The following is a 25,239-nucleotide window of genomic DNA, read 5'->3' on the forward strand; positions in this document are numbered from 1 at the left end:
CTTAGGCACTATACCACCAGAACTCCTAAATTAGTTTCTACAAAGTGAATTTTCCTTTTTAATTGCAATTATATTATTCTAAAGTTGGAAGGATCTTTAGGTTGCATTTCTTCTAAAACTGTACTTTTGCATGATGATCAACAGCCTTCAGGGGCACACAAGTAGTTAATTAAGAGCTGACCCCTTGCAGGTGTTTACACTGTAAAGCACAGTGACTGGGTGGATCCAGAATGCCTAGGACTGAATCATGTGTGTGACCTACATCCTGTGTGTGAACTCTGATGACCTGTCTGAGCTTCAGTTTCTGCATCAGTAAAATGGCACTAATAATGAGATACCATAAAATTGGTACAAGGATGAAATAAAATAATAAACATGAAGAGAACTTCATCTGTCATATGATAAAAACTCCATGCTAGCTGTTTTTATTTCTAATCCTTGATGATGATTCCCAAAACTGGTGTTTTCCTGAATACCATATTTCCAAATTGGCATGACAACACCTCTTGGTTATTAGTCAGGCGATTAATTTTTTTCTTCAAGTAATGACAGAAAAGGAAGTCATTTTCTTCCTGGGAGACTCGATTTTGCTGGTGTATAAAATCTCTCTCAGGAATTAAATATTTATCCTGGTGTATGAATCTTTCACTCAGCGCTTTAGGACCAGAAGGGACCCAAGAGACCATCTTGCCAGTCCCAGGTCTTATTTTATACAGGAGGATTCAGAGGGCTTGAGAGGATTATGCCCTGCTCCGTGGTTACATAGAATCATGGTACTCCTTATGAAACTGCATGTAATTGTCGATTGCCTAAGAAAGATTAATGTCACTCATCCAGCTTTGGGAAATGGATCTGAATTGGCAAAGTGAATAATGCTCACATAATTAGAGACTTAGCTGAGAGGAATTATTGTCATTCAATGTATGAACAACCACCTTACGAGGCTCGGGCCATTCCTCAGTAGGTGGAGTCAGTCTCCCTCATTAGAATAAAGGTAAACAGATTCCACCCAATTATAAATGGAAAAAAAAAAATGTGTGCCCTCTGTCACCGAGGGTTGCAGAGGGTGACGACTGGAAACTTGGGTGCAGTGAAGCATGAGTTCTAAGTCAAAATCCATAGGGATCATCGGAGCTCCTTTCTCAAAGGGACAGGTTAGTAAAATGCCTGGCTCTTAACGGGAATTTATTTGAAAAGTTTGAGCTTTAAAGTCACTAAGGTCTTATTGTCTTGTTATTTTGTTTTCCTGATACAATTTGGTCTGGAGGGAGGAATACATGTTTGTATGTATTTAAAGTCCTTTTACCATTTTGCAACATTGTATAATAACTGTCACAAATCCATATATTCATATGGCCCCTAATTATAACCAGGGCCAATTTTATATGAATCTTCCTAGTTTTTCTTTACATTTTTAAGAGAAAGAATTTTTATTTGAATTGAAATGGACTACTTCTGTCATGTAGCTACTCAGACGTTCTCTGTCTTGTTGTTTTTGATGTGTGTGTGTGTGTGTGTGTGTGTGTGGACAGAGGGAGAATTTTAAGAAAACACTTAGTTATGTAATTCTTGCCTGGAAAAATTTCATACATTGGAGGCAACTTTCAGACGTCTCTTAACTTGGATAACCTAAATGTTATTGTTTCATACAACTCTGTAAATGATTCATAATTTTAAGGCTTTAATGAGTTAATAAAAATGGTAGTTTATAGAATAGGTAGAATCCTCTATATACCTCTCTTTAAAAGGAAAAAAAAAAATATATCCTACTGCAAGTTGGCAACATTGAAAGGATTAGTGGATTTAGGAAACGCAGATTCACCTGGCTGTGATTCAAAACCATGCCAGTGACATTAAATATACAGGTTTTTCCCTGCCTGAACACATTCATTCTGAGTAAACGTAAAAAGATTTCAGAAAAACTGACAGCAATATGGGTTTCTGCTATAAATGAAAATAAATAAGTAAACCGGAAGACAATGTGTGAGTTGAAACTCCTAAGTTAGATTTTTATTGTTGTTCTTGTTGAATAGAGCATTATCTTGGACTCTCAGAAGTCTCTCTGTTCACCTGGACAGCGTTTTACCCCTCTTATTTTTGAAGTCCTTCTTTGTACTCTGGCTTTTTATTGCAAAACAAATTTGCCGAGGTCAGAGGTTAGAGACCCAAACTGCATTTGGACTCAGTAAATAGTGTCTCATGCCTTCAAAAGTCTCTCCCAGAACACAAGAGCGTTTTGCTGACACAGAAGTGTTTCTTTCAATGCTGGAACTCACTGTGAAAACCACAGTTGTCTCACTTATTCTTGGAACAGGTTATAATACAGATATTATTGAAAATAATTGTCAGGAAAAAAAAAAAAGGAAGGCAATAGTTGACAAACAGAAGCCAGGAAGAAAGAAGTGAGGGATGGACTGAACGTGCTCTGGCCCCAGTATGTCAGCACAAGGCCTCATGTTATAGTAACAGCCTCTGTTGTTTTTGCTGTTGGGTCGGCCCCCTGACTCCTGGTGACCCAGGCACAGAGGGATAAAATGCTGCCCAGGGTCGGCTTTTGTCAGGCCCCACAGTGATCTCCTCTCAGGGCTTTCAATGACTGATTTTTGGAAGTAGATCACCAGGCTTTTTCTTCCCAGTCCACCTCAGTCTGGATACTCTGCTGAAACCCATTCAGCATCATAGCCACCCACAAGCCTCCACTGAAAGATGGGTTGCGGTTATTCATGAAGTACATTAGCTGGAAATTGAACCCAGGTCTTCCACATGGAAGATGAGGATTCTGCCACAGAATCCCTCCTGACCTCTAAAGCCACTGTAAGCCAGTTGCTAAAGAGTCAGTTCTGACTCATGGTGACTTCACATGTTTCAGAGTAGAACTGCACTTCATAGGGTTTCCAAAGGATGTGATCATTCAGAACCTTCAGCCAGGCCTTTCTTCTGATGCACCTCTGTGTAGATTCAAACTACCAACCTTTCAGTTGGTAGCTGAGGACTTAACCATTTGGGCCATCCAAGAAGTGCTGGGTACAGCATTTGGCTGCTAACCCCAAGGTCAGTGGTTCAAATCCCTCAGCTGCTCCGAGGGAGGCATTTGAGACAATCTCTTCTGTGAAGATTTACAGCTCTGGAAAGCCAATGGCAGTTGCTATGAGTTAGAATCAACTCAATGGAAGTGGGTTATTCAACTGATTAAATCATGGAAAAGGTTTCTATTGTGGATATCTGATAGTCATGATAATGTCTGAATTGTTTTATTTCCTAATTGTTCAGCCACGAGGAGGGGTGGAAGAAGGCCCTACTGCATTGAGAAAGGCTGGTCTACTTGAGAAACTTAAAGAGCAAGGTAATTTTTCAGTTGAAAGAATCAGCTTGATTTCCTCGCCACTGAAGGAAGGAGCAGAGGCTTGTTAAATTGGGGTGGGTCCAGAGTGACATTTATACCAGGGAGTTGCAGCACTGGTTGGAATCTTGTAAACATATCTTATAAAGTAAGCAGCATGTGGGGAGTATGCTCAGGAAATATTATTGGGTGAATACTCTTGGGGATGAGGGCAAACATCCTCACTCAGATATTCTCTTTCCAGCCAAACTATTCTATAAGAGAATTTGTGTGTGGTGGGCTGGGGACAGGGAAATTGGAGGGGTTTTAAAACAAAAGGCAAGGGGTAGCAGAAAGTATACCATTAGCAAGTTACTGTTGTTATTTGCTATCAAGTCGATTTTGACTTGTGACCACTGATACATGCAGAGAACTGCTCAATGCTGTTTCCAAGGCCGGGACCTTGAAGTGCATTGCCAGGCCTCTCTTCCAAAGCGCCTCTGAGTGGGTTCCAACCACCAAACCTTTGGCTGGTCGTCAATCGCTCACTCATCGGTGCCACCAGGGACTCCAACTACTAGTAAGAGAGCCCTTTTCTATGAAAGGAAATAAAGAGAACAGCAATAACAACAGTAATAATGCCAAGTGTTGTATAGTGTGTGTGTGTGTGTGTGTGTGTGTTTATACTCTCTCACACATAAACCTGCAAATGCAACATTATATATATTTTAGAATACAGACTTAAATCCATGTCATCTTTCTATATAAAACTCTGATGAAGTGTTGTTGAGCTTGGGGAACAGCTGGAACCCTCATGTATTGGTGGAAATGCAAAATGATACTGCCACTTTGGAAAACAGTTTCTCCAATAACTACACGTGCATTTACCTTCTGACCCAGAGATTCTACTCCTAGGTATTTACCTGAGAGAAGTGAAAAGATGTTCACACACAGATTTGTACTTGGCTGTTTGTAGCAGCATTATTTAGAATAGCACACAAGTGAAAACAACAAAGTGGTCCTCAACTGGCCAACAGGTAAAACGTGGCATGTCCTTACACTAGATAGTACTCAATGAGAAGGGACAGGCCGATGACACAAGGACATGGATGAGTCTCAAATATATTATGCTACATGAAGGAGGCCAGGCACAAGACTGTATACTGCACGATTCCATTTCTATGAAGTTCTAGAAAATACAAAAATATAGCAACAAAAAGCCATTCAGTGGTTGCCTGGGGCTGTGCGTGTGCGTGTCATGGACTGACTGCAAAGGGACAGGAGGGAATTTGGGGGTTAATGGAAGTATTATAAAACTTGATTTCTGTAGTGGTTGCAAGATTGTAGATATTTCCAAAACTCATTGACCTGTACACTTAAAATGGGTGAATTTTAATGAACAAAAATTGTACCTCAGTAAAACAAATAAAACAAAATGCCCAACAGAGAACGGAAAGTTAGTTTGGATAAATGGACAAATTCCTTCAGTTACTAAATACAATTTGATAACATTTTCTGCCAGGTTAAATCTTTTGATTCATGGATATACAAATAAATATAATATACCAGAGTCAGTTACCTATAGAACACAGACCTGACCCCATGCCACAGTTTTACATGAAGTTCTATACTGTTGAAGTCTAACACAGGGCTTTTAGGAAGTACACTAGAGTCCGTAGGAACTTTGATCACCTGCATTTTTTTTTTTCTTATTAAAACTGTATAGTAATAAAGTTGCATCCTAAGCGCTCTCAGCGTTAAGCTCAGCACAAACTCATGTTATCTAATTCTCACAACAGTACTAAGAGGCAGAGCTGCTTCAGTAGGTGACAGACTGGATTAAGACCAATGAGCTCTGGTGGCATAGTGCCTAAGGCACTTGACTGCTAACCAGAAGGCTGGCGGTTCAAACCCACCAGCCACTCCTCGGAAAGAAGACGGGGCAATCTACTTCCGTAGTAATACTGCCTCAGAAACCCAAGGAGGGGGTCACCATGAGTCGGGTGTGACTCGACGGCACATAACAACAACAATTACTAGAGTTGGAAAGTTTACAAAATATGGATGCATTCCCTCTGGGTATAAATATATAAATATTCTTAATGATGCATTTATTATAAAAATGAAATCTATTTATCATAGAAGATTAGAAAGTACACAAGAGAAGAGAGAAAGTGAGAGCAGATCCCCATCAGGTCCAAGTCAGAGCATCACCACCGTCACCTCATCGAGGCTAGCCTAAACGTCACCTCGTAGAGGCTAGCCTGTCACCTTGTCGAGGCTAGCCTAACCAGGCGGATTCAAGATCAGGCTTTGTGTAGGGCACTGGTGGGAGGATGGCAGGCAAAAGCAGACATGGTTTTTACCTTTGTGACATTCACAATCCTTCCAGATTTTCTGCTTATACCTTTGAAAATATATCTAGTTTGCAAAATTGGAATCACCCTACACATACTGTTTTGTAATCTCCATTTTTTAAACTTAGTATCCTGAAACTTTTAATTTTAGCATGTGATGTGAAAGATTATGGGGACCTGACCTTTGCTGATGTCCCTAATGACAGTCCCTTTCAAATTGTGAAGAATCCAAGGTCCGTGGGAAAAGCTACTGAGCAGCTGAGTGGTGTGGTGGCAGAAGTCAAGAAGACTGGGAGAACCAGCGTGGTACTTGGCGGAGATCACAGGTTTTGTTTAATGATTGTCTATTGGAGTCTGGCACAAACGGTTAAAGGAAGGATAGCCAAGACCATGAGGAGAGAGAAATACATAGGCAAAGCATTGATGAGTATTTCCGTATTTCACTTCTGTAAGTCCCAAAGGACATGATTTTTTACTAAATTTTCTGCACTTTTTCTTTTTATTATTTAATTTTATTAAGGACCTCTGGTGGTGCAGTGCCTAAGACATTTATTTGACTGCTACCAGAAGGTTGGTGGTTCAAATCCACCAGCTGTTCCATGGAAGGATGATGAGGCAATCTACTTCCATAAACATTTACCACCTTCAAAACCCAATGGTGGTCACTATGAGTCTGAATCAACTCAATGGCAGATTTTTTTTTTAATTTTATTAGATATTATGGAAGCATATACACAGCTTAGAAATATGAATGGATTTCAGTAAAATATTCAGCACAGGTTTACTTTTCTAAGTAAATAAGCACCAAAGAAATTCAGTCTATTATACTTGATGACTGATAACATGCACAACTCTTTGAGATCAAAAAATTTTAAGTATGTTTTCCATTATAAAAGTATAATTATGTTTTAAATGTATACATTTAAAAATCACAGGCTTACCAGTGTTACATCTTATGATGTAATCTTAATGATTCAAGCATAAAGCAAGTGACTTAAGAAGTATTTGGCACTGGTGTGAGGATATATATGTACAGTATTTCTATATCTATGCAAATTGTACTTTCCTAACAATGGTGGTAAGCATTTTCGCCCTGGTATATTTCTTTTCTAGCATATTTTCCCCTGGTATATGAAGTTGTTTAAAATGACTGGGTATATGTTACATCCTATGTTATGCTCTTCATCTATGGTACAAAATTCCTTAGGCATGGTATGCATAAGCATTTTTTTATTGCTATATAATTTTTCCAATGAACTACATTGAGAGAAGTGCCTCCTCATGTGAGGCAATTTCTGGCACAGTTAGTGTTTTTACACACATTTATTATTTTGTTTTGGCTAAGAAATATTTTGCCACTGTACAGAAGATAGATTTTGAAAAGTAATTGTGATTTTTAGTAATTACATCAATCAACCGTAACTTGTTTGTTGTTGTTGGGCGTTGAGTCAGTTCTGACCCACAGCAACCCCACGTACAACAGAACCAAACACTGCCCAGTCCTGCATCATCCTCACAATTGTTCAAGTTTGAGCCCATTTTTGCAGCCACTATGTCAATCCATCTCACGGAGGGTCTTCCTCTTTTGTGGTGTCCCTCAATCTTACCAAGCATGATGTCCTTCTCCAGAGACTGGTCCTTCCTGATAACATGTGTATAGCACGTGAGATGCAGGCTCACCATCCTTGCTGCTAAAGAAAATCCTGGCTATCTTTCTTCCAAGACAGATTATGACCGTTCTTTTTGCAGTCCCTAGTATACTCGATATTCTTTGCCAACACCATAATTTAAAGGCATCAATTCTTCTTCAGTCTTCCTTATTCATTGTCCAGCTTTCATATGCATATGAAGTGATTGAAAATACCATGGCTTCGGTCAGGCACACTTTAGTCTCCAAAGTGACATCTTTGCTCTTCAACACTTTAAAGAGATCTTTTGCAGCAGATTTTCCCAGTGCAGTATTGTTTCATTTCTTGACTGCTGCTTTTATGGGTGTTGACTATGGATCCAAGTAAAATGAAATCCTTGACAACTTCAATCTTTTCTGCATTTATTATGATATTGCTAATTGGTCCAGTTGTGAGGATTTTTGTTTCCTTTATGTTGAAATGTAATCCATACTGAATGTTGTGGTCTTTGATTTTCATCAGTCAATATTTCAAGTCTTCTTCACTTTCAGCAACCAAGGTTGCATCATCTGCTTATTTCAGGTTATCAACGAGTCTTCTCTGATCTTAATGCTGCATTCTTTTTCATATAGTCCATTTCCTTGGATTATTTGCTCAGCATGCAGATTGAACAAGTATGATGAAAAGATACAATTTTGACACACATCTTTCCCGATTTTAAACCGCACAGTATCCCCTTGTTCTGTCTGAATGACTGTCTCTTCGTCTTTGTACAGGTTCTGCATGATCACAGTTAAGCATTCTAGAATTCCTATTCTTTGCAATGTTGTCCATAATTTGTCATGGTTCACAAAGTTGAATGTTTTTGCATAGTCAATAAAATACAGGTACACATCTTTCTGGTATTCTCTGCTTTTAACCAAGATCCATCTGACATCAGTAGTGATATCCCTTGTTCCATGTCCTCTTCTGAATTTGGCTTGAATTTCTGTCAGTGTCTATGTATTGTTTTTGATTTAACTGTTTTTGAATTATCTGCAGTGTAACTGTACTTGCATATGATATTAATGATATTTTTCAATAATTTCTACATTCTGTTGGATCATCTTTCTTTGGAATGGGCATGTATGTCCATCTCTTCCAGTCAGTTGGTCAGGTAGGTGTCTTCCAAATTTCTTGGTATACAGGAGTTAAGTGCTTCCAGTGTTGCATCCATTTGTTGAAACATTTCATTTGGTATTTCATCAATTCTTGGAGCCTTGCTCTTCACCATTGTCTTATATGAAGCATGGTCTTCTTCCTTGCAGTACCATGGCTTCTTGATCATATGCTACCTCCTGAAATGGTTTAATGTTGACCAATTCTTTTTGATACAGTGACTCTGTGTATTCTTTCCATTCTCTTTTGATACTTCCTGTGTTCAATTTTTTTTTGCCAAAATAATCCTTCAATATTGTAACCTGAGCTTGAGTTTTTTCTTCAGTTCATTTAGCCTGAAAAATGCCAGATGTATTCTTCCCTTTTTGTTTTCTAATTCTAGATCTTTGCACATTTGTTTATGATGCTTTGTCTTCTTGAACTGCCTTTTGAAATCTTCTGTTCAGCTCTTTTATTACATTTCTTCCATTCGCTTTAGCTACTTCAAGAGCAAGTTTCAGAGTCTCTTCTGACATGCAGTTTTGTCTTTTCTTTCCCATCTTTTAATGACCTTTTGCTTTCTTCATGCATGATGTCATCCTACAACTTGTCTGGTCTTTGGCCATAACTTACAAATATTAAGGGTAATAAGCTATAGTTCTTCCCCACTACCCAAAAGTAGAGTTCCAATGAAAGCTTTCATAAACCAAAATGGCATAAAGAAGCAATTCTATTAATTTATGAGAAACATTTTGAGCATTCCCACACCCAAAAAATAACCTAACAAATAATATATAAAAACTAAAATAACACTACCATACAGTGTTCACAGACACAGCTCAAAGCAATGGCAGCTTGATACTGAGTGTATTTCCTGGGGAAGGGGCCTGGCAATGACACCACACTGCTTGCTCAGGATGCAGGCCTCTTTAGCACTCTCTACAAAACATTCACTGAACACTAGTTTCACTTTTCACTTTTTTTTTTTTGTAAAAGCAAAAATCCTCTTTGGATTTCTTTCACTTAGAGAAAACAGGTACTACTGTATGTCTTTTCCTAAAAGTGAAGTGGTGTAAAGAGAATTTTTACAAAAGAGGAAGATACTGGTACTTTTTTTAAAAAATAAAAATTGTTTAACTGGCAGTCTCCATTTTCAAACCTATCAGAAATAGTAACTTTGACTGAAAGGAAAGCCAAGCAGCAGGAACACTGAATGAGTTTATATATATATAGATGTGACCTGTATTGAGACACTGCAAACCCGATGTTCATGCAAACTGTTCTTCCTCTAGTTTAGCGATTGGAAGCATCTCCGGGCATGCCAAGGTCCACCCTGATCTCTGTGTCATTTGGGTGGATGCTCACACTGATATCAACACTCCACTGACAACCACAAGTGGGAACTTGCATGGACAACCTGTGTCTTTTCTCCTGAAGGAACTAAAGGGAAAGGTAAAAGGCTGATTGACATTTTATTACAAGTGTAATCTTTAGCAGAAGTTCAGGTGGTGGAAGGGAAACAAGAAGCCCTACGCCCTCTCATTTTTGGTGCTGCCTTAAAGCATTTTCTCTGCAGCCAACAAGTAAAGGATTAGCTGATAAAAATGAGCGAGGCTCTCTGCTTTTACCTTACTTGGTAGTTTGCAAACTGACTTTGTATACATCTTCTCTTTTGATTCTTACAACTACCCTTTGCAACAGGTAGAGCACTACTACCAGCACCAGTTGCCATCAAGTCACTTCCAACTCATGGCAACTCCATGTGTGTCTGAGCAGAACTGTGCTCCATAGGGTTTTCAATTTTTTTTTTTTTTTTAAGTAGATGGCAGCTATGTCTTCTGTGGTGCCTCTGGGTGAACTCAAACCTCCAACTTTTTGGTTAGCAGCCATGCACATTAACTGTTTACACCATGCAGCAACTCTAGTGAAAACACTCCTTTATACATAAGTTATCAGCTCAGAGCTTAAGCATCTTGCTGAGATCATGTCACGCATATAGCAAGGGAAGGCGCAGAACCAGGTCTCCTAACTCCTACCTCTTTGCAACATACCACATAGCATCTTCTTCTTACAAATTTATTAAAAGTAAATACAGATTACAGGGTCATTTTAAAAATGGAGGTTTTAAATGCAAGATTATAATGATTTATATTAACATTTTTAGCATGAAAAGTGCTTATCTTAATCATAGGAGGAAGAACTATCTCTTTCTGCTATACTGAAAACATGTAAAATGAAATTCCAGACCAAAATTTAACATGTAGTTAAATTTGTATTTATTGTTAAGTGTTAACAGCTGCAGTATGTTAGTCCTTATGATGATGCATGGGGATTCAAACAAACCTCCTTATGTTAATTGTTCAAGAGTAGTATTTCCTGCGTTGATGATCAAGTGCTAGATTTAGAAACTTAAAAAATGTCTACCCAGCACATGAGAACAACCCAGCGAGGCTCCAGGACAAAGCAGTTAGCACATTATAATGTGAGGAATAGCCAAAGGTCCGTCTGGTCAAAAATTCCCCTCAGGCATCCGAGACCATCCTTTGGATCAAGTCCCTTATTGATAAAGAGAAGGCAGGCAGGCAGCTATCAAGGCAATGGAAGCACACTGATTTCTCATAGAAAAGTCCTGGGATAGTGGGGCACAGAGCAGGTAAACGCTGATAAATGGTTCAGGTTAGGTCTGGGCCCCAGGGTGAGGCTGTGTGAGGCCAAGGCAATCAAAGACACAAAGGGAGGCAAGCATATCCCTTTCTAAATTTTTTGACTTTTAAAATTATTTCCTCTACATTTAAGATACATGTACATTCTCATGTTCTAAATATAAGTTAGCAACCCAACCGGTCTAATTTTAAATGTAAGACTTACTCTTGTTGTGGTTGGTGGTGTCAATTCCAACTCACGGTGACCCCAAGTGCAGAACAGAACTACTCCAGAAAGTTTTCAAGACTGTGACCTTTTGGAAGCTGATTGCCCAGGCTTGCCTTTCAAGGTGCCTTTGGGCGTGTCTAAACTACCAACTTTTTGGCTAGTAGTTGAACGATGAACTGGTTATGCCATGCAGGGATTCCCAACGATTTACTCTGGAGGAGCATACTTAACCAAATGAACTATTGCAATTTTAGATCCCAGATGTACCAGGATTTTCCTGGGTGACTCCCTGCATATCTGCTAAAGACATTGTGTACATTGGCTTGAGAGACGTGGACCCTGGTGAACAGTGAGTTTATTTTTTGATATGAGTTACTTTCATTTCTTACGTGTTAGGTATGCTTTGCTGGTCCAACCTACAAGAACAGCTCTCTCTCTCTATGCACAAATCACAAAACCCAATTATTTTACGTATTTGCTACACTGACCTTTAACAGGAAAAAAAGAGAAAATGTTTATTAGTGCTTACCAGGGCTTAGGGGGAGAGAGGAATAGAGAGTTATTGCTGCGGGGGTACTGAGTTTCTGTTTGGGGTAAACAAAACTTTTGGAAATGGATAGCGGTGATGGTAGCACATATGATGAATGTAATTACTAACCCCAATTTGCACTCTTAAAAATGATTAAAATGGCCTACAACAATCAAAAGACAGACAACCCAATCAAAAAATGAGCAAAGGATGTGAACAGACATTTCTCTAAAGAAGATACACAGGTGGCCAACAAGCACATGCAAAGATGCTCAACACTATTAGTCATTTGGGAAACATAAATCAAAACCTCAAAACCACAAAACCAGTGAGATACCACTTTACTCCCACTAGGATGGCCACTATAGAAAAACAAAAATAGCAAGTGTTGGCGAGGGTGGAGAAATTGGAACTTCATCCATTGCTAGTGGAATTGTAAAATGGTGCAGCCACTATGAAAAACAATTTGGCAGTTCCTGAAAAAGCTAAACACAGAATTACCATATGTCCCAGAAATTCCACACCTAGGTATATACCCCAAAGAACTGAAAACTTATTGAATACAAACAGAAACTTGTTACAGTGTTCACTGCAGCACCACTTAAGTAGATAAAGAAGTAAACAACCTAAATGCCCATTCACAGATAAATGGATAACAAAATAAGCTATATACATACAGTGGACAACTACTCGGTCATAAGAAGAAATGATGTCCTGACACATGCTTCAACATGGATGAGCTTTGAAAACACTATGCTAAGTAAAATACGTCAGTCACAAAAGGACAAATACTGTGTGACCCCACTTACAAGCAGTATCTAGAGTTGGCAAATTCACAGAGACAAGTTTATTAGTGGTTACCCAGGGCACGTGAGAGGCGGAAATGAGAAGTTACTGCTTACAGGGCACTGAGTCTCTTCACGGGTGATGAAAACAGGGAGACAACGAAGATGGCTGCACAACATGGTGAAGGTAGTTAATGCCGCTGAATTGTACAAGTGAAAAGGTTCAAACAACAAGTGTTTTTGATGTATTCTACTACAATTAAAAATGTGGTTAAAGTGGCAAACTTTTATTACACGTATTTCACCATTAAAAAAAAAAGTAAACAAGGGTATAGAGTCAATTTCCTTATTAACTGTATATTATCTTAATGTCTCTTATAGCTACATTTTGAAAACTTTGGGTATTAAATACTTTTCAATGAGTGAAGTGGATAAACTGGGAATTGGCAAGGTGATGGAAGAAACATTCAGCTACCTCCTGGGAAGGTATGGTGTATGTGTGTGTCTCATAAATATTACTCAGGACTTGTTACAGACACTTACCGATTTAAGTGATTCATAAAGCCTTTAAGTGAAATCATGGAACTTCACTGGGTTGTTACTTTTATAAAGCAAGGTAACAACTATATTTACCTATTAAACATTAAATCATCACCTTTAAACTGAATTCCCTTCCCATCTTTTAAAAGAAAGAAAAGGCCAATTCATCTGAGTTTTGATGTTGATGGACTGGACCCGTCTTTCACACCGGCTACTGGCACACCAGTTGTGGGAGGTCTGTCTTACAGAGAAGGGCTCTACCTTACAGAAGAAATTTACAAAACAGGTAGGTAAAAATCTAGGGGAATAAGCAACAAGTGTACACTTGGCCATATATACTTCTGTCTTCTTGATTTGAAAACCAAGTACCTAACGACACTTCACAAACACTCATTACATAAGGCAGTAACGTAAGAGTTTTCAGTGGGTTACCATCTCTTTACATTACTGGATAATCTTTCAAGTCAGTTTGTATGAGTTGAAAACATCAGCTATTTTATAAACTACATTATTACTGTTTGTCGTTGTAGGGCTACTCTCAGGATTAGATATAATGGAAGTGAATCCATCTCTGGGGAAGACAGCAGAAGAAGTGACTCGAACAGTGAACACAGCAGTGGCAATAACCCTGGCTTGTTTTGGAGCTGCTCGGGAGGGTAATCATAAGGATATTAACTACCTTAACCCACCTAAGTAAATATGGAAACATCATCTATGAATCTCACAGCTAATAATGTAATTAGCAAATCTAATTATTTACTTAAGCCTATACTTATCCTCCCAAAGATTGCTCTTTTCAGAAAAACGTTTTGCCTTAGTAAATATATAATTAGAATAAACTCTACAAATTTGACTTCCCTTTGGTGTGAAATGCAAGATTTGGAAATTAGAGCTTTTTTAAAAGTAGAAAGTTTTATTACCCATTTTAACAAATATCTATCTTTGGAAAGAAAACCGTATAGTTTCCAATTGAAAATTTGCTGATAGTTACATAAACACTCACAAAGTAGGACTCCTGATACTAGGAGACAAAGCTACCTCACCTGAAAAGGTATCATATATCCACGTTGTTCAAAAGATGGGATTTTTATAATGAACTCTTTATAAGAAGATTCTATAGTTTATATGTTCCCAAACACCTGCAAATTATCTGCATATACACGTATGTACATACATACATATGCATATATACATCCTACTTGAAACTACTATAATTTAAAATACTACAGTGAACATTCTCCAAACACTGGAAGATTCTGGAGAAGGAATTTTAATTCTCTGGCTCTAGTTTCTTCATCTGCAAAATGGGTAAGCATTAATGTTAGATGGCTATATTTTACTTTTTAAACCTCAAACATGACATTGGTCGCTAGTTTAAATGTGGCTGATAATCAGATAGCTTCTTGGGACATAGAAGATATCCTCACAAATGTATTAAGTAGAGAGAGAATTCAAACTGCTATTTTGTTTCCAAGATCTAATAATTCAGATTAGGATACAAATAAAAAATTATCTGTGACTTCAAAGTGTTCCACTCTTTGCTTATTACAATGACTGTATCTTTCTTCAGCTTAAATCCTTAAATATCCTAAAACTTAATATTGGTTTTGGAATATAGGGAGAAAGTAGCAAAACAAATGACAGCAAAGGACAATCAAATCCAGGGACACAAGCTCCCCCTCCTTTTCCCCCAGCACCCCTAACCCACATAACCCAAGAGGACTTGTGGAAGTAGGTTCTATCCTATTGTCGCTGTTGTCTAACAGATATAAGGAACCTCTATCATCTGATTTCTCACATTTAACACAGAATTTTGAAACTGTTGCCTCTATGATCTTTGAAAGAGAAATATTTTATTGAATTACATTTAGATAAGCCCAAATGTGGTGGATCATACTCTAGAAATATGCTGCCCAATACTGTGGCCACATGTGGTCATTTAAATTAAGAAAAGTTAATAAAATTAAGAATTCAATGCCTTAGCTGCACTAGCTATGTCACGTGCTGGACGGCACAGGTGCAGAATATTCCCACAACTGCAGACAGTTCTATCAAAAGAGCTGCTCTGAAGTCAGAACTGATTTTTTAAGAAGTTCTTTTTTTTAATGTAATGAACATAAAGTGTACTTGTTATATACTAAATAGTTTCTGCCTTCTATTAGTGTCTCTGGTTAATAATAATCTTTTAAAAACCCATTCTAAGAAAACCGTATTTCTAGGTTTTTTTAAAGCTAGAGAGGGAAAATTAAATTTTTGTTAATTGTAACATATACAGTAGCCCTGGTGGCAAAGTAGCTAAAGTGCTAGGCTGCAAAAAAAAAAGTCAGTGATTTGAACCTACCCATTCTGTGGGATAAAGATGCGACAGCAAAGATTTACAGCCTTGAAAACCCAATAAGGCAGTTCTACCCTGGTCTACAGGGTCATTTTGAGTCAGAACTGGGGGCAAAAGGTTTAGTTTATTTGGGGGAATATATATGTTTTCAGGAAGCAATACTGCTGCTTTTCCATTTGTATATTATCAGTGTCACGATTACTTCCATCCTAGGATCTCAAAGCAATACATTCCTCTTAAAGCACAAGAATAGAGTAAGACTATGTGGAGAGTAATACCTGAAATCCTTCCTAGCATAAAACCTCTGAAGATTTTGACAATATTAAGTCTAATAAAATGACTTAGGACATTATATAAATATCAAGCAGGGCTTAAATAGCAAATAAAGAGTTAGCCTAAGTGATTGTACTAATGTGACCCATGTGGAAAATAAAAGTCTGACAGGCATGTATTTGGAAATAAGAATCTGAAATACAGTTGCTTAAACTTTACTGGTAAATCTTTTAAAAAAATTAGTAACTCTTAGTTCCTAGGTCAACGCCTTCTCATCAGCTGTGCCACGCACAACCCACAGAAGCCACGCAGCCCTAGGCTGTGATCCAGACAGCAGACACTCATTCACAGGAAGTATGAAAGAAATAATAGAGCTTATTCATTCAACAGATTTTTACTAGTTTTCATCTTCTACAACCTTAATGTCATTTATTTCTTCCCAAATTAACAGTATGTCCCTAAAAATCTAATAAACCCTAAAGAACTAAAATGAGCACTATATTTAAAAGTACATTACTAAATATTTATAATCTTAAAATTTTTGAAAGCTTCACATAATTTGGCTGGTGAGAGTGTCAACCTAGAAGAGCTATTAATTTATCTTTTAAAATAGATAGTTGAAAATCAACTATTTAAACCTGATTTTATTTAAGTGTATACATTTACATAGATGTTATTTTCTTACATGGCTTCCAACTTATTTCAGACAGTAAGTTCAAGTACACAGCAAAGGCAAAAACTGCCAAACTACATTGATGGAAACATTAGACATTTACTTGGAAGACTACAAAAAATTTTAAGCCATTAAAAAAAAGAATATGAGACTGTTTGCCTCTGCAATGCAATGCAATCTAAAAGTTCTTTATCTGGTAAAAGTCCCAGACACACCAAAGAAGATTTATGCATAAAAGGATTTGTAATAACTAGCTCTTTTATATGTTGTGATATTTTTAAAATAACATATTTAAATACTGAATCTGTCATTAATAATAATTAAAAAAAAAAAAAAAAAAACAATGACCAGAATAGGAAAGACTGAGAATGCCTAGTACAAGTGATTTCTTCATGGATACCTGTCTTCCTAGGTAGCTCCAAAAAATTGTTATGGGTATGATCAGACTGTAGCTGACTTGATCTCTTAGAGACAAAAATACAGCTAGGGAGGTGGGAGTTATAAGGTTTCCATAGATTCATCAGTTGAATCAAAGTAAAACAATCTGAACATCATTGTTTATTCTATTTGATCAGCATGTAATTCGTTCATGTTCAGATTTACTAGATCTGAGTTCACTTTCAGAGATGGGTGTATTTCCATTTCACCACACTATGCTCTGGCTTCACTGAGTTACAGGTAAAGATACTGGCACCTGATTAGGCTGAGGTGCTGGTGACCCAGTGTTTATGGCTTGTGAAGGTACTGCAGCGGGTTCCATCTTGCTAATGTGTGTGATGAATCGAAGACGAAGCTTTAAAGCTGGTTTTAAATTACAGATAATCTTCTCTACCTAAGAAATGAAAATACATTAAAAAACATTTTCACCAGAGAATTTCAAACCATCTTCAAAGATTTAACCATCTTAAAGAAGTGATTTACACATATTCTGAGACAGTAAACTGGGGAGTGGAGCAGGGTGGATGACAAGTTTCTCTACATGTTCTGTGTTTAACAAAAGAAGATACAATTATTTCTCATTCTCTCTTTAGCTAGCATATATTTGTTTATATTTCATGTTGTGTGTATATTACATATGCATAAGCATATTCTTACAGAAACATATCCTTTTATCTATCTAACCAGTCATCCCACTACCAAAAGCTAGAATGTCAAAAATTTTACACATTGAACAGTTGATCATCCTTTTAAAATGCCATTTTTACAGAAGCATGAAACATGACTGTATTTTAAAGTTCTCTGAACCATGTTAGCAACATTTATCTACTAATTTTTTTGTTTTTATACTTGAAATTAAAATGAAAAAATATTATACCTATTCTTACTTCAATACTTTAAGAAAATAAATACATCAACTAGTTTCACAGTTTCTTTACTTTTACTAAAATCTTTTTTGACCTTACCAGGAGGGATCAATCATTAGTAATAGTTTTCCCTTTCTGTTTACTTTTAGGGCAAAGTTTCTTAGGCCCAAGTATAAAGGATATGCTAAATAAAACTTTTTTTTTTAATTGCTTTCCACTCAACTCTTTTTGATAATCTTGTTGAATGCATAAAGGAGTCAACATCCTCTGCACTCAATCTCTTCAGCCTCAAGGGAAGAACTCAGTAGACTAGGATCGGTATCTCCATTTACCTCCCTTTCCCAGTAGAGAAAGAACTAATATTAAATATGGAGGAGGGTACTAAGCTGCATCTACCCTACCCCCCTACAGCAGCCCAGATACTGCTCTCTGCAGACAGGAAGCTCAGGATGATTCAGGGAGGTCCTTGTACTTTTGGACAGCTCTATCAGGGAGTGTCTCAGAGTGTGCCTCCTTTCAACTGCACCAGAATTCATAAACCCTTTGAGCTGATACACAGCAAATCCAGTATCTATTCCATATGGCAACCCTTCAAATAGTGAAGACATGAACAATTCCCTAAAATTGTTCTTCTTCAGAGTAAGCATTCCCTGATCTTTCAAATACTCTTCATGAATTATTCTCTTGACCATCTAGACTTCTGTCTTCCACTCATGCTATAATTGGTCCAATGTCCCCAGTGTACCCTAACCACTGAGAGAAAAGGAAGGACCCCCTTCATTCACAACCCAACACCTTGCTGGTCTTCTTAGTGGCCACAACACACTGTTTCTTCCTAATGAGATCACTGTCAATTAACTCTGTTGGTCTTTTTTCACATATTGCTACAAATATCAAGGGAGAAAAGTGTGAGAAGTCATAACATGTATTTAATACTATATCAAGAATACTATTTCAAGAGTCTGATACCAACCCTTTCCCCTTATTAAAAATCAACCAAAACAGAAAAACTTACCCAAACAAAAAAGTCCAATACCATGTGTTTAAATTTTCTAATGACATTTAAAAATAGTCAAACAAATTTAACTTACCTGCTCTTTTACGCTGTCACCAGTAAACATATACTTCATATGATATAAGAAGTCACAGATGGGATCCATGTAATTTAAATGAGTGCTACACTGGTCTACATTCAGCAGCATGTCATAAAACGCCACACCAATCTGTTTAATGAATAACGTAACATTATTTAAATGGTCAAAATTCATTCAATAATTCGGCTCGATGCAATTGGACTCCATCACAACACTAACACAGAAGGACAGCATGTCTGTGGCAGGAATTGATACAGACCATACACATACTTGTGCATGCAGAAGATCCGATATGCCCAGCACTCCTAACACTGGGGCTACGCAGTGCTTACTAATAGAGCTTAGATGGAATTTCTCTTCATAACTTAGGAAGTTTTCTTAAGATTAAGAGCTACACAATCCCCCTTGTAGAAACCATGGGGTAACTGCACTTTCTCAGATCCTTCGGATCGTACCTTCTTAGTTCATTTGACAGCTCATGCTTTGAGATTCTATTTCTGGCTCATTTTCTTTTTCTTTACAGCCTTGTTATGGATGAGTGACTTCATCCATTCCCGTGATTTTAATGAACTATTCTGCACTGTAGCCTTCCAAACGCTCTTCTCCATCCTTTATATTCTCTTCTGAAATTCAACCTCTCAGGTATTTCTCTGCATCTTCAACTCTCAAACTCATTATAGGTACACTGTGCCCTCCAAAATTTCTCTCAGATCTTACTAAACTGATTTCACCCTGCATGCTTGTGAGCTGTAGTTCAAAAAACACTGGGACAGAAACCTAAACAGATCCTTTAGAATTTAATCTTATCACGAACGATGCAGAGTATATTTTACCTCTATCATACACCGGGTTCTCTCTTGCTGAAATCTTTGTAAAAATGGTCCCACAAGATGGTATACATAAAGCAGCTGGAATTCAGTCTTCACTATAGGAAGAAGTACTTCGGTGAGAAATCTAAAATTTGAATAGTCAAAAAAAAAAAAAAAAAATCCCTTGTGACTTGAAATCAGTTCAATTATTTGAATTTTGTTAAAACAGCCTGCCTAAGTACTTGTAAGTACTACAGCCTTCAGTATAGCTCACACCTCGACATAAAGAAAATAAAAATCCTCACAACTGGGCCAGTAAGAAACATGATAAATAGAGAAAAGACTGAAGTTGTTAAGGATTTCATTTGACTTAGATCCACAAACAATGCCCATAGAAACAGCAGCCAAGAAATCAAATGACATACTGCACTGGGCAAATTTGCTGCAGAAGACCTGTTAAAAGTTTTAAAGAGCAAAGATACCACTTTAAAGACCAATATGCAGCTGACCCAAGCCATGGTATTTTCAATAGCCTCATATGCATGCAAAAGCTAAGCAATGAATAAGGAAGACTGAAGAACTGAGGCATATGAATTGTGGTGGTGATGAAGAATATTGAATATACCATGAACTGCTAGAAGAAAGAACAAATCTGTCCTGGAGGAAGTATAGTCAGAATGCTCCCTAGAAGTGAGAACAGCCGGACATGGTCTCTCGTACTTTGGTCATATTGTCACAGAAGGGACCAATTCCTGGAGCAGGTATGAGCTTGGTAAAGAGTCAGCGAAAAAGGGGAAGATCCTTAACAAGATGGACTGACACAGTAGCTATGACGATGGGTTCAGCACAGCAAATAACTGTGAGTACAGGGCAGGACCAGACAGTGTTTAGTTCTGTTGTACACACGGTCCCTATGAGTTTGACCTGACTCAATGGCACCTAACAACAACCAAAAGTACTTGTAAAATTTGTACTAATTTGTTAAAGTTCCTTTTAAATTTAGTAACAATAATAGTTTTTACATCTTTCACTGCTTCTATTTTCATTTAATTATTGAAATAAATTACTTCAGATTTAGATGTCGTACTTACCAGTAATTATTAAAAGTCAGAAATCATCTGAAGTAAAAATAAAATAACCAATATAAGACAAATGTCATTTTCAGGAAATTTAAATCTAATCAATACCAAATTTACAGTCAAGAAAACAGTTAATATCAGTTATTCAAAGGGCAACTTTTGGGATAAATTCTGGAAAAAGTATGCATTTGACTAAGTGTCCTGAACTTGTAACAGAAAACTAGATACTAGATTTTTACTTGCATATACAAATTATATGGTAATGTAGTGCCTAAGGCACTTAACTGCTAACCAGAAGGCTGGCGGTTCAAACTAACCAGCCACCCCTTGGAAGGAAGGTTGGGCAATCTACTTCCGTAGTGATACTGCCTCAGAAACCCAAGGAGGGGTCACTATAAGTCGGATCCAACTCGATGGCAAATAACAACACAACATACAAATTATTTTTTTTTCATATACTTCTGAAATACAAGCAGCTTTCTGATTAACCAGGAAAACTGCTAAAACACTCTATAAATGGTTCTAATGAGTTGACACATATTACTTCACATGTAAATGAGATTAAAAAACAAAAACAGAAAGTCAAATTTCTTAAAGAAATCCTAACACTTACTTTGGAATGAGAGAAAGTTGTCCAATGCTAGAATGGTGCCACACGGCATGTGCGAGAGCTAAGGTATAGCTGCAGCTCATCTCGGAGTAGGACTGATGACAAGCAGTGAAATCAAAGAGGCGGAAGGGATAGCCAACCCATTCTGTCTCAGATGTCAAGCTAGGACTGCTGATAACACTCACAATTCGATCATGAAGGACTATCCAGTATGGCTCCTTTAAAACCAAAGGAAAGCCTGCTGAAAAATGTCACTTATCCAATATTCAACCCCAAAACCTAAAAAAAAATAAGCACTTTCTCTGTCATTAAAAGTATTCTACTTATTCAGCTTCTGTCTTTGTGAGCATGGAGGTTTTGAAATGCAGTTGACTGGTTTTATAACCGGTCAACCTAAGTCAAGGAGAACCTGGAGGGAAATGTCTGTGAATTAGAGGCTCCATATTTGCATCTATCCAGCTCATTTACTACCTGGTATTTACTATACAATAAGTTGACTTTACCAATATTTTCTATACAGATGGTACTGTGCGCATATATAATTTAGAAATATTTATTTTAGAGGTGTGCAAGGAAAAAATATTCATAGAACTGCATAAACAAGTTTGGAGAACACTAAGTTAGACAACAGTACTGAAATTTAAAGACATCAAAAGAGATGAAACTAACAAGTTAAATTTCATTTTCAAATTTAGAGTAGAATAAAACCTGCTGATGCTTACAGAATTGGCTTTAACTAGGGAGACAGAATGAGCACACATCAAACCACAGGTGACAACTAATCATTAAACTGTGTGACGCAGACTATTCACAAGAGCAGGGGCCACAGAAGGGAGATTGCATATGAGTCAGAGCAGCCAGGCCCTGTGACGGTACAGAATGAGTCGACCGTGAGAAGCTGATGAAGAACGAAGGATTCTGACATGACGTTCTCTTCCCAAACATAGCAGAAGTGCCTCAAACATGTCTCAATAAGCACTTGCCTGAGCAAAGGCTCTATGTGGCCAAAAGTGTATCAGATTATAATGTAAAAACTAAGGTTGGCCACGTAAGGTGGGACCAGAGGATCCAAGAACTTGTAAGTCAGGTAGATATATATAAATTTACTGCATAAAGGCAAGAAAAATAGGCACTGCAATAATATCATGACTTTCAAAATATGTAACACTCATTGTTTTGGTTACCTACTGCTGCTCTGACAGGAATATACCACAAATGGAATGGCTTGAACAAACAGCTGTTTATTCTCTTAAAGTTCTGGAGGCTTTAAGTCTGAGTTCAAAGTGCCAAGTTCTAGAGGCTGGGTGAGAGCCCCTCAGCCTTGGGCTTCAGCTCTGCCTCCTGCTCCACTGTAGCTGGAGGCTTTTTTTCACTGAGGCAGCTGCTGGCTGTTGAGGCTGACCAGCCCAAGGTTGACAAGTAAAAAGGTACAGTTCCAATGTTACAAACCATATGGCAGGCCACTAATTCAAATCCAGATGAAGTCCCAAGATTGGCAGGGCATGGCAGGCTGTTGAACAACGACTTGGCTACAAGCAGGGTTCAAGCGTGCCAAAAGGCTAGAGACCAATCCCGAAGCTTCTCCTTATATACAGGAAGCAGACCACAGTCCTAAAGCAGCTACTCAGCTGCTTGTAGCAAACTCTACCATGGAGTTGATTGCCAGTCTCATCAAGGGGTATAACTACCTCTAGCTGCCCAGCCACTCAACCAGACCCAGCCAAGTTGACAACAACCTTATGTACTATACTCATTAATGTTTATGATGTCTTATATAAAGGCATTCTATATGCATCATACTGTTTCTTCCTACAGGACACATCTGCATTCCATTACTAAGTACAAATTGTAATTATTAACTCACTGGTAGGGCAGTGATGATCAATCCAATTGCATTCATCCATGCTGTAATGTTCTCTCTTGGCACTAAAGGCTGACTAGAAGTAAGGGAAAGAGAGTAAGAAATGTTAAATAATGAATATTTTATATAGTTCACAATGGATTTTATTTTTGAGAACATATATAATTCAGGGGATGACAAACAATCTACTTCAATAAAACTAGAATGGATATTTATTGAATAAAAAGTCAATACATAAAAGTTCACTAAGATATGTTTGTGAATGTGTGTGACTTTGACTCAGTGATCCCACCACTGGTTTTCTTGTCTGTAATCTTTACGGAAGATCACAGGACTTTCTCCAGTGGAGCTACTGGGTGGGTTCAAACTGCCTTTCAGTTAGCAGCTGAGCACCTAACCACTGTGCCACCAGAGCTCCTATTTAAAGAGGCATGCACACACACAGACACATAAGTATACATATATATTTTGCTGCATTCTTTAACAATAGTTGCTGGGCTGAAAAGATTATTTCCACTTATTTATACTTTTCCAATCATTATTCCCTACTTCATGTTGATCTTTATGGGAGAAACCCTGAAAGACTGTTTCTCCATTAATGTCAAACAGCTAATACAGAATAGAAGTGGGAACACACTAAAGTCTTCTGACTCATCCAGGCCTCATTTTATTATACCGATAACACCAAGACCAAAGCTCGAACCAGAGGACAGTTACTATGCAATGTGCCTCAGACAACAAGTTTATCTAATAGCTTTTAAAAAAAATTACATACACACACACACACACACACACACACACATGTATGTATGCATGTATGTATCTCCTCTTTCCAAATAATCAATGAATCAAATAGGACACATACCTTTTCAGAACGACATTTAGAAGGGCATTTCCAACATCTTCTCCTGAAACAGCCAAGGCCATGAGCTCCACACAAGTAACATGCAGCGCATGGGCAGCTGGGTTTGGAAACTCATTGAACCTCCAGTCACAGTTTGGGAATGGGCCAGGAGATTTGCCAGCCATAGGTGCAGACTATTAAAGCAATAACTGATTATTTTGAGATTAATGGTTCCTATCTGTATAGGGCTTTACAGTTTTCAAAATATTTCACAAGTAAGTATCTGACTTGATTATCAACTCATCTATGAGTCCCAAAGAAATGATTTGCCTAAGGTCACAGAGACTAAGAGGCGACTGATATAATTCAAATATAAATAAGCTTGACATGACTGAAATGTACTGAAGGGAACCACCTGATCAATCACAGATTATAAACGGTTGGTATCAGAGATATGCTCTTTGTAACGGAGACATTTTAACACCTATAGATGCAATCAAGGTATCCCTAGGCTTCATGAGACCGTTTCACTTAATAGTTACAGGAAGTTAACAAGAAAATTACTTCATAATGAGCAATTCTTGTATTTCAGAAAATAAATTTCTGTATCTAGTAAACAGTGGTATATAGCACATCAACTATAGCACACTAACAACATAAAACATGAAACAAAAATGAAGGAAAATTCTACTCAGTATAGCACTGCTTTTCAATAAAAGACACAATTTTTTAAATATCTACTAATATTTTAAAATATATTCAAGAATTTATTTAGAACAAGATTCTATGCTCCCCAGCAGCAAACCAATGCATGGACTACACATTTCCAGGAAGTCTCTTTTTTAGATATAGATTTTATGGAGTGAATTTCAGCCTCTCTGACATGATGTTACTAATTTAAGATTTCAAAACCTTCACAGAAGTGCAACTAATCTTTTAAAAATCTGAAATCTTGGAAATGTATAAAAATAAAATCAAAACCCATTGCCATCAAGTTGATTTCAACTCATAGGACCCTACAGAACAGAGTAGAACTGCCCCGCAGGGTTTCCAAGGCGGAAAATCTTTGTGAAAGCAGATTGCCTCATCTTTCTCCCACTAAACAGCTGGCGGGTGGCTTCAAACTGCCAAACTTTGGGTTAGCAGCTGAATGCTTTAACCACAGTGCCACCAGATCTCCATTAAAAAAAA

General features: G+C 37.6%; 2 protein-coding genes across 2 annotated transcripts in view; one reads left to right on the forward strand and one right to left on the reverse strand.

The window, feature by feature from the left end:
- The first annotated feature begins 1,097 nt into the window (after positions 1–1,097).
- Positions 1,098–13,863, forward strand: ARG1 (arginase 1). The gene is made up of 8 exons (XM_007947365.1): positions 1,098–1,154; positions 3,271–3,343; positions 5,828–6,002; positions 9,734–9,893; positions 11,567–11,661; positions 13,008–13,112; positions 13,316–13,452; positions 13,697–13,863. Exons 1-8 carry the CDS (start codon positions 1,098–1,100, stop codon positions 13,861–13,863), a joined length of 969 nt encoding a protein of 322 aa, XP_007945556.1.
- A 3,248-nt stretch (positions 13,864–17,111) lies between these two features.
- The window catches only part of MED23 (mediator complex subunit 23), an 84,461-nt gene continuing 76,333 nt past the window's right edge, over positions 17,112–25,239 (reverse strand). The window contains exons 25-30 of the mRNA XM_007947366.1: positions 24,070–24,235; positions 23,208–23,280; positions 21,347–21,561; positions 19,679–19,799; positions 18,843–18,974; positions 17,112–17,279 (exon numbers count right to left, since the gene is read on the reverse strand). Of these exons, the coding sequence (XP_007945557.1) occupies positions 17,112–17,279; positions 18,843–18,974; positions 19,679–19,799; positions 21,347–21,561; positions 23,208–23,280; positions 24,070–24,235 (875 nt within the window). The remainder of the gene's footprint in view (positions 17,280–18,842; positions 18,975–19,678; positions 19,800–21,346; positions 21,562–23,207; positions 23,281–24,069; positions 24,236–25,239) is intronic.

The sequence above is a fragment of the Orycteropus afer genome, unplaced genomic scaffold, assembly GCF_000298275.1.
Source record: "Orycteropus afer afer isolate SDZICR_OR568_19922 unplaced genomic scaffold, OryAfe1.0 scaffold00182, whole genome shotgun sequence".
NCBI classification, from domain to species: domain Eukaryota; kingdom Metazoa; phylum Chordata; class Mammalia; order Tubulidentata; family Orycteropodidae; genus Orycteropus; species Orycteropus afer.

Coding starts and splice junctions, on each gene's coding strand:
- ARG1 (XM_007947365.1), top strand. CDS start 1,098: ATGAGTTCTAAGTCAAAATCCATAGGGATCATCGGAGCTCCTTTCTCA. Junction 13,113..13,315: donor TTCAGCTACCTCCTGGGAAG/GTATGGTGTATG, acceptor ATCTTTTAAAAG/AAAGAAAAGGCCAATTCATC. Junction 13,453..13,696: donor AGAAGAAATTTACAAAACAG/GTAGGTAAAAAT, acceptor TTGTCGTTGTAG/GGCTACTCTCAGGATTAGAT.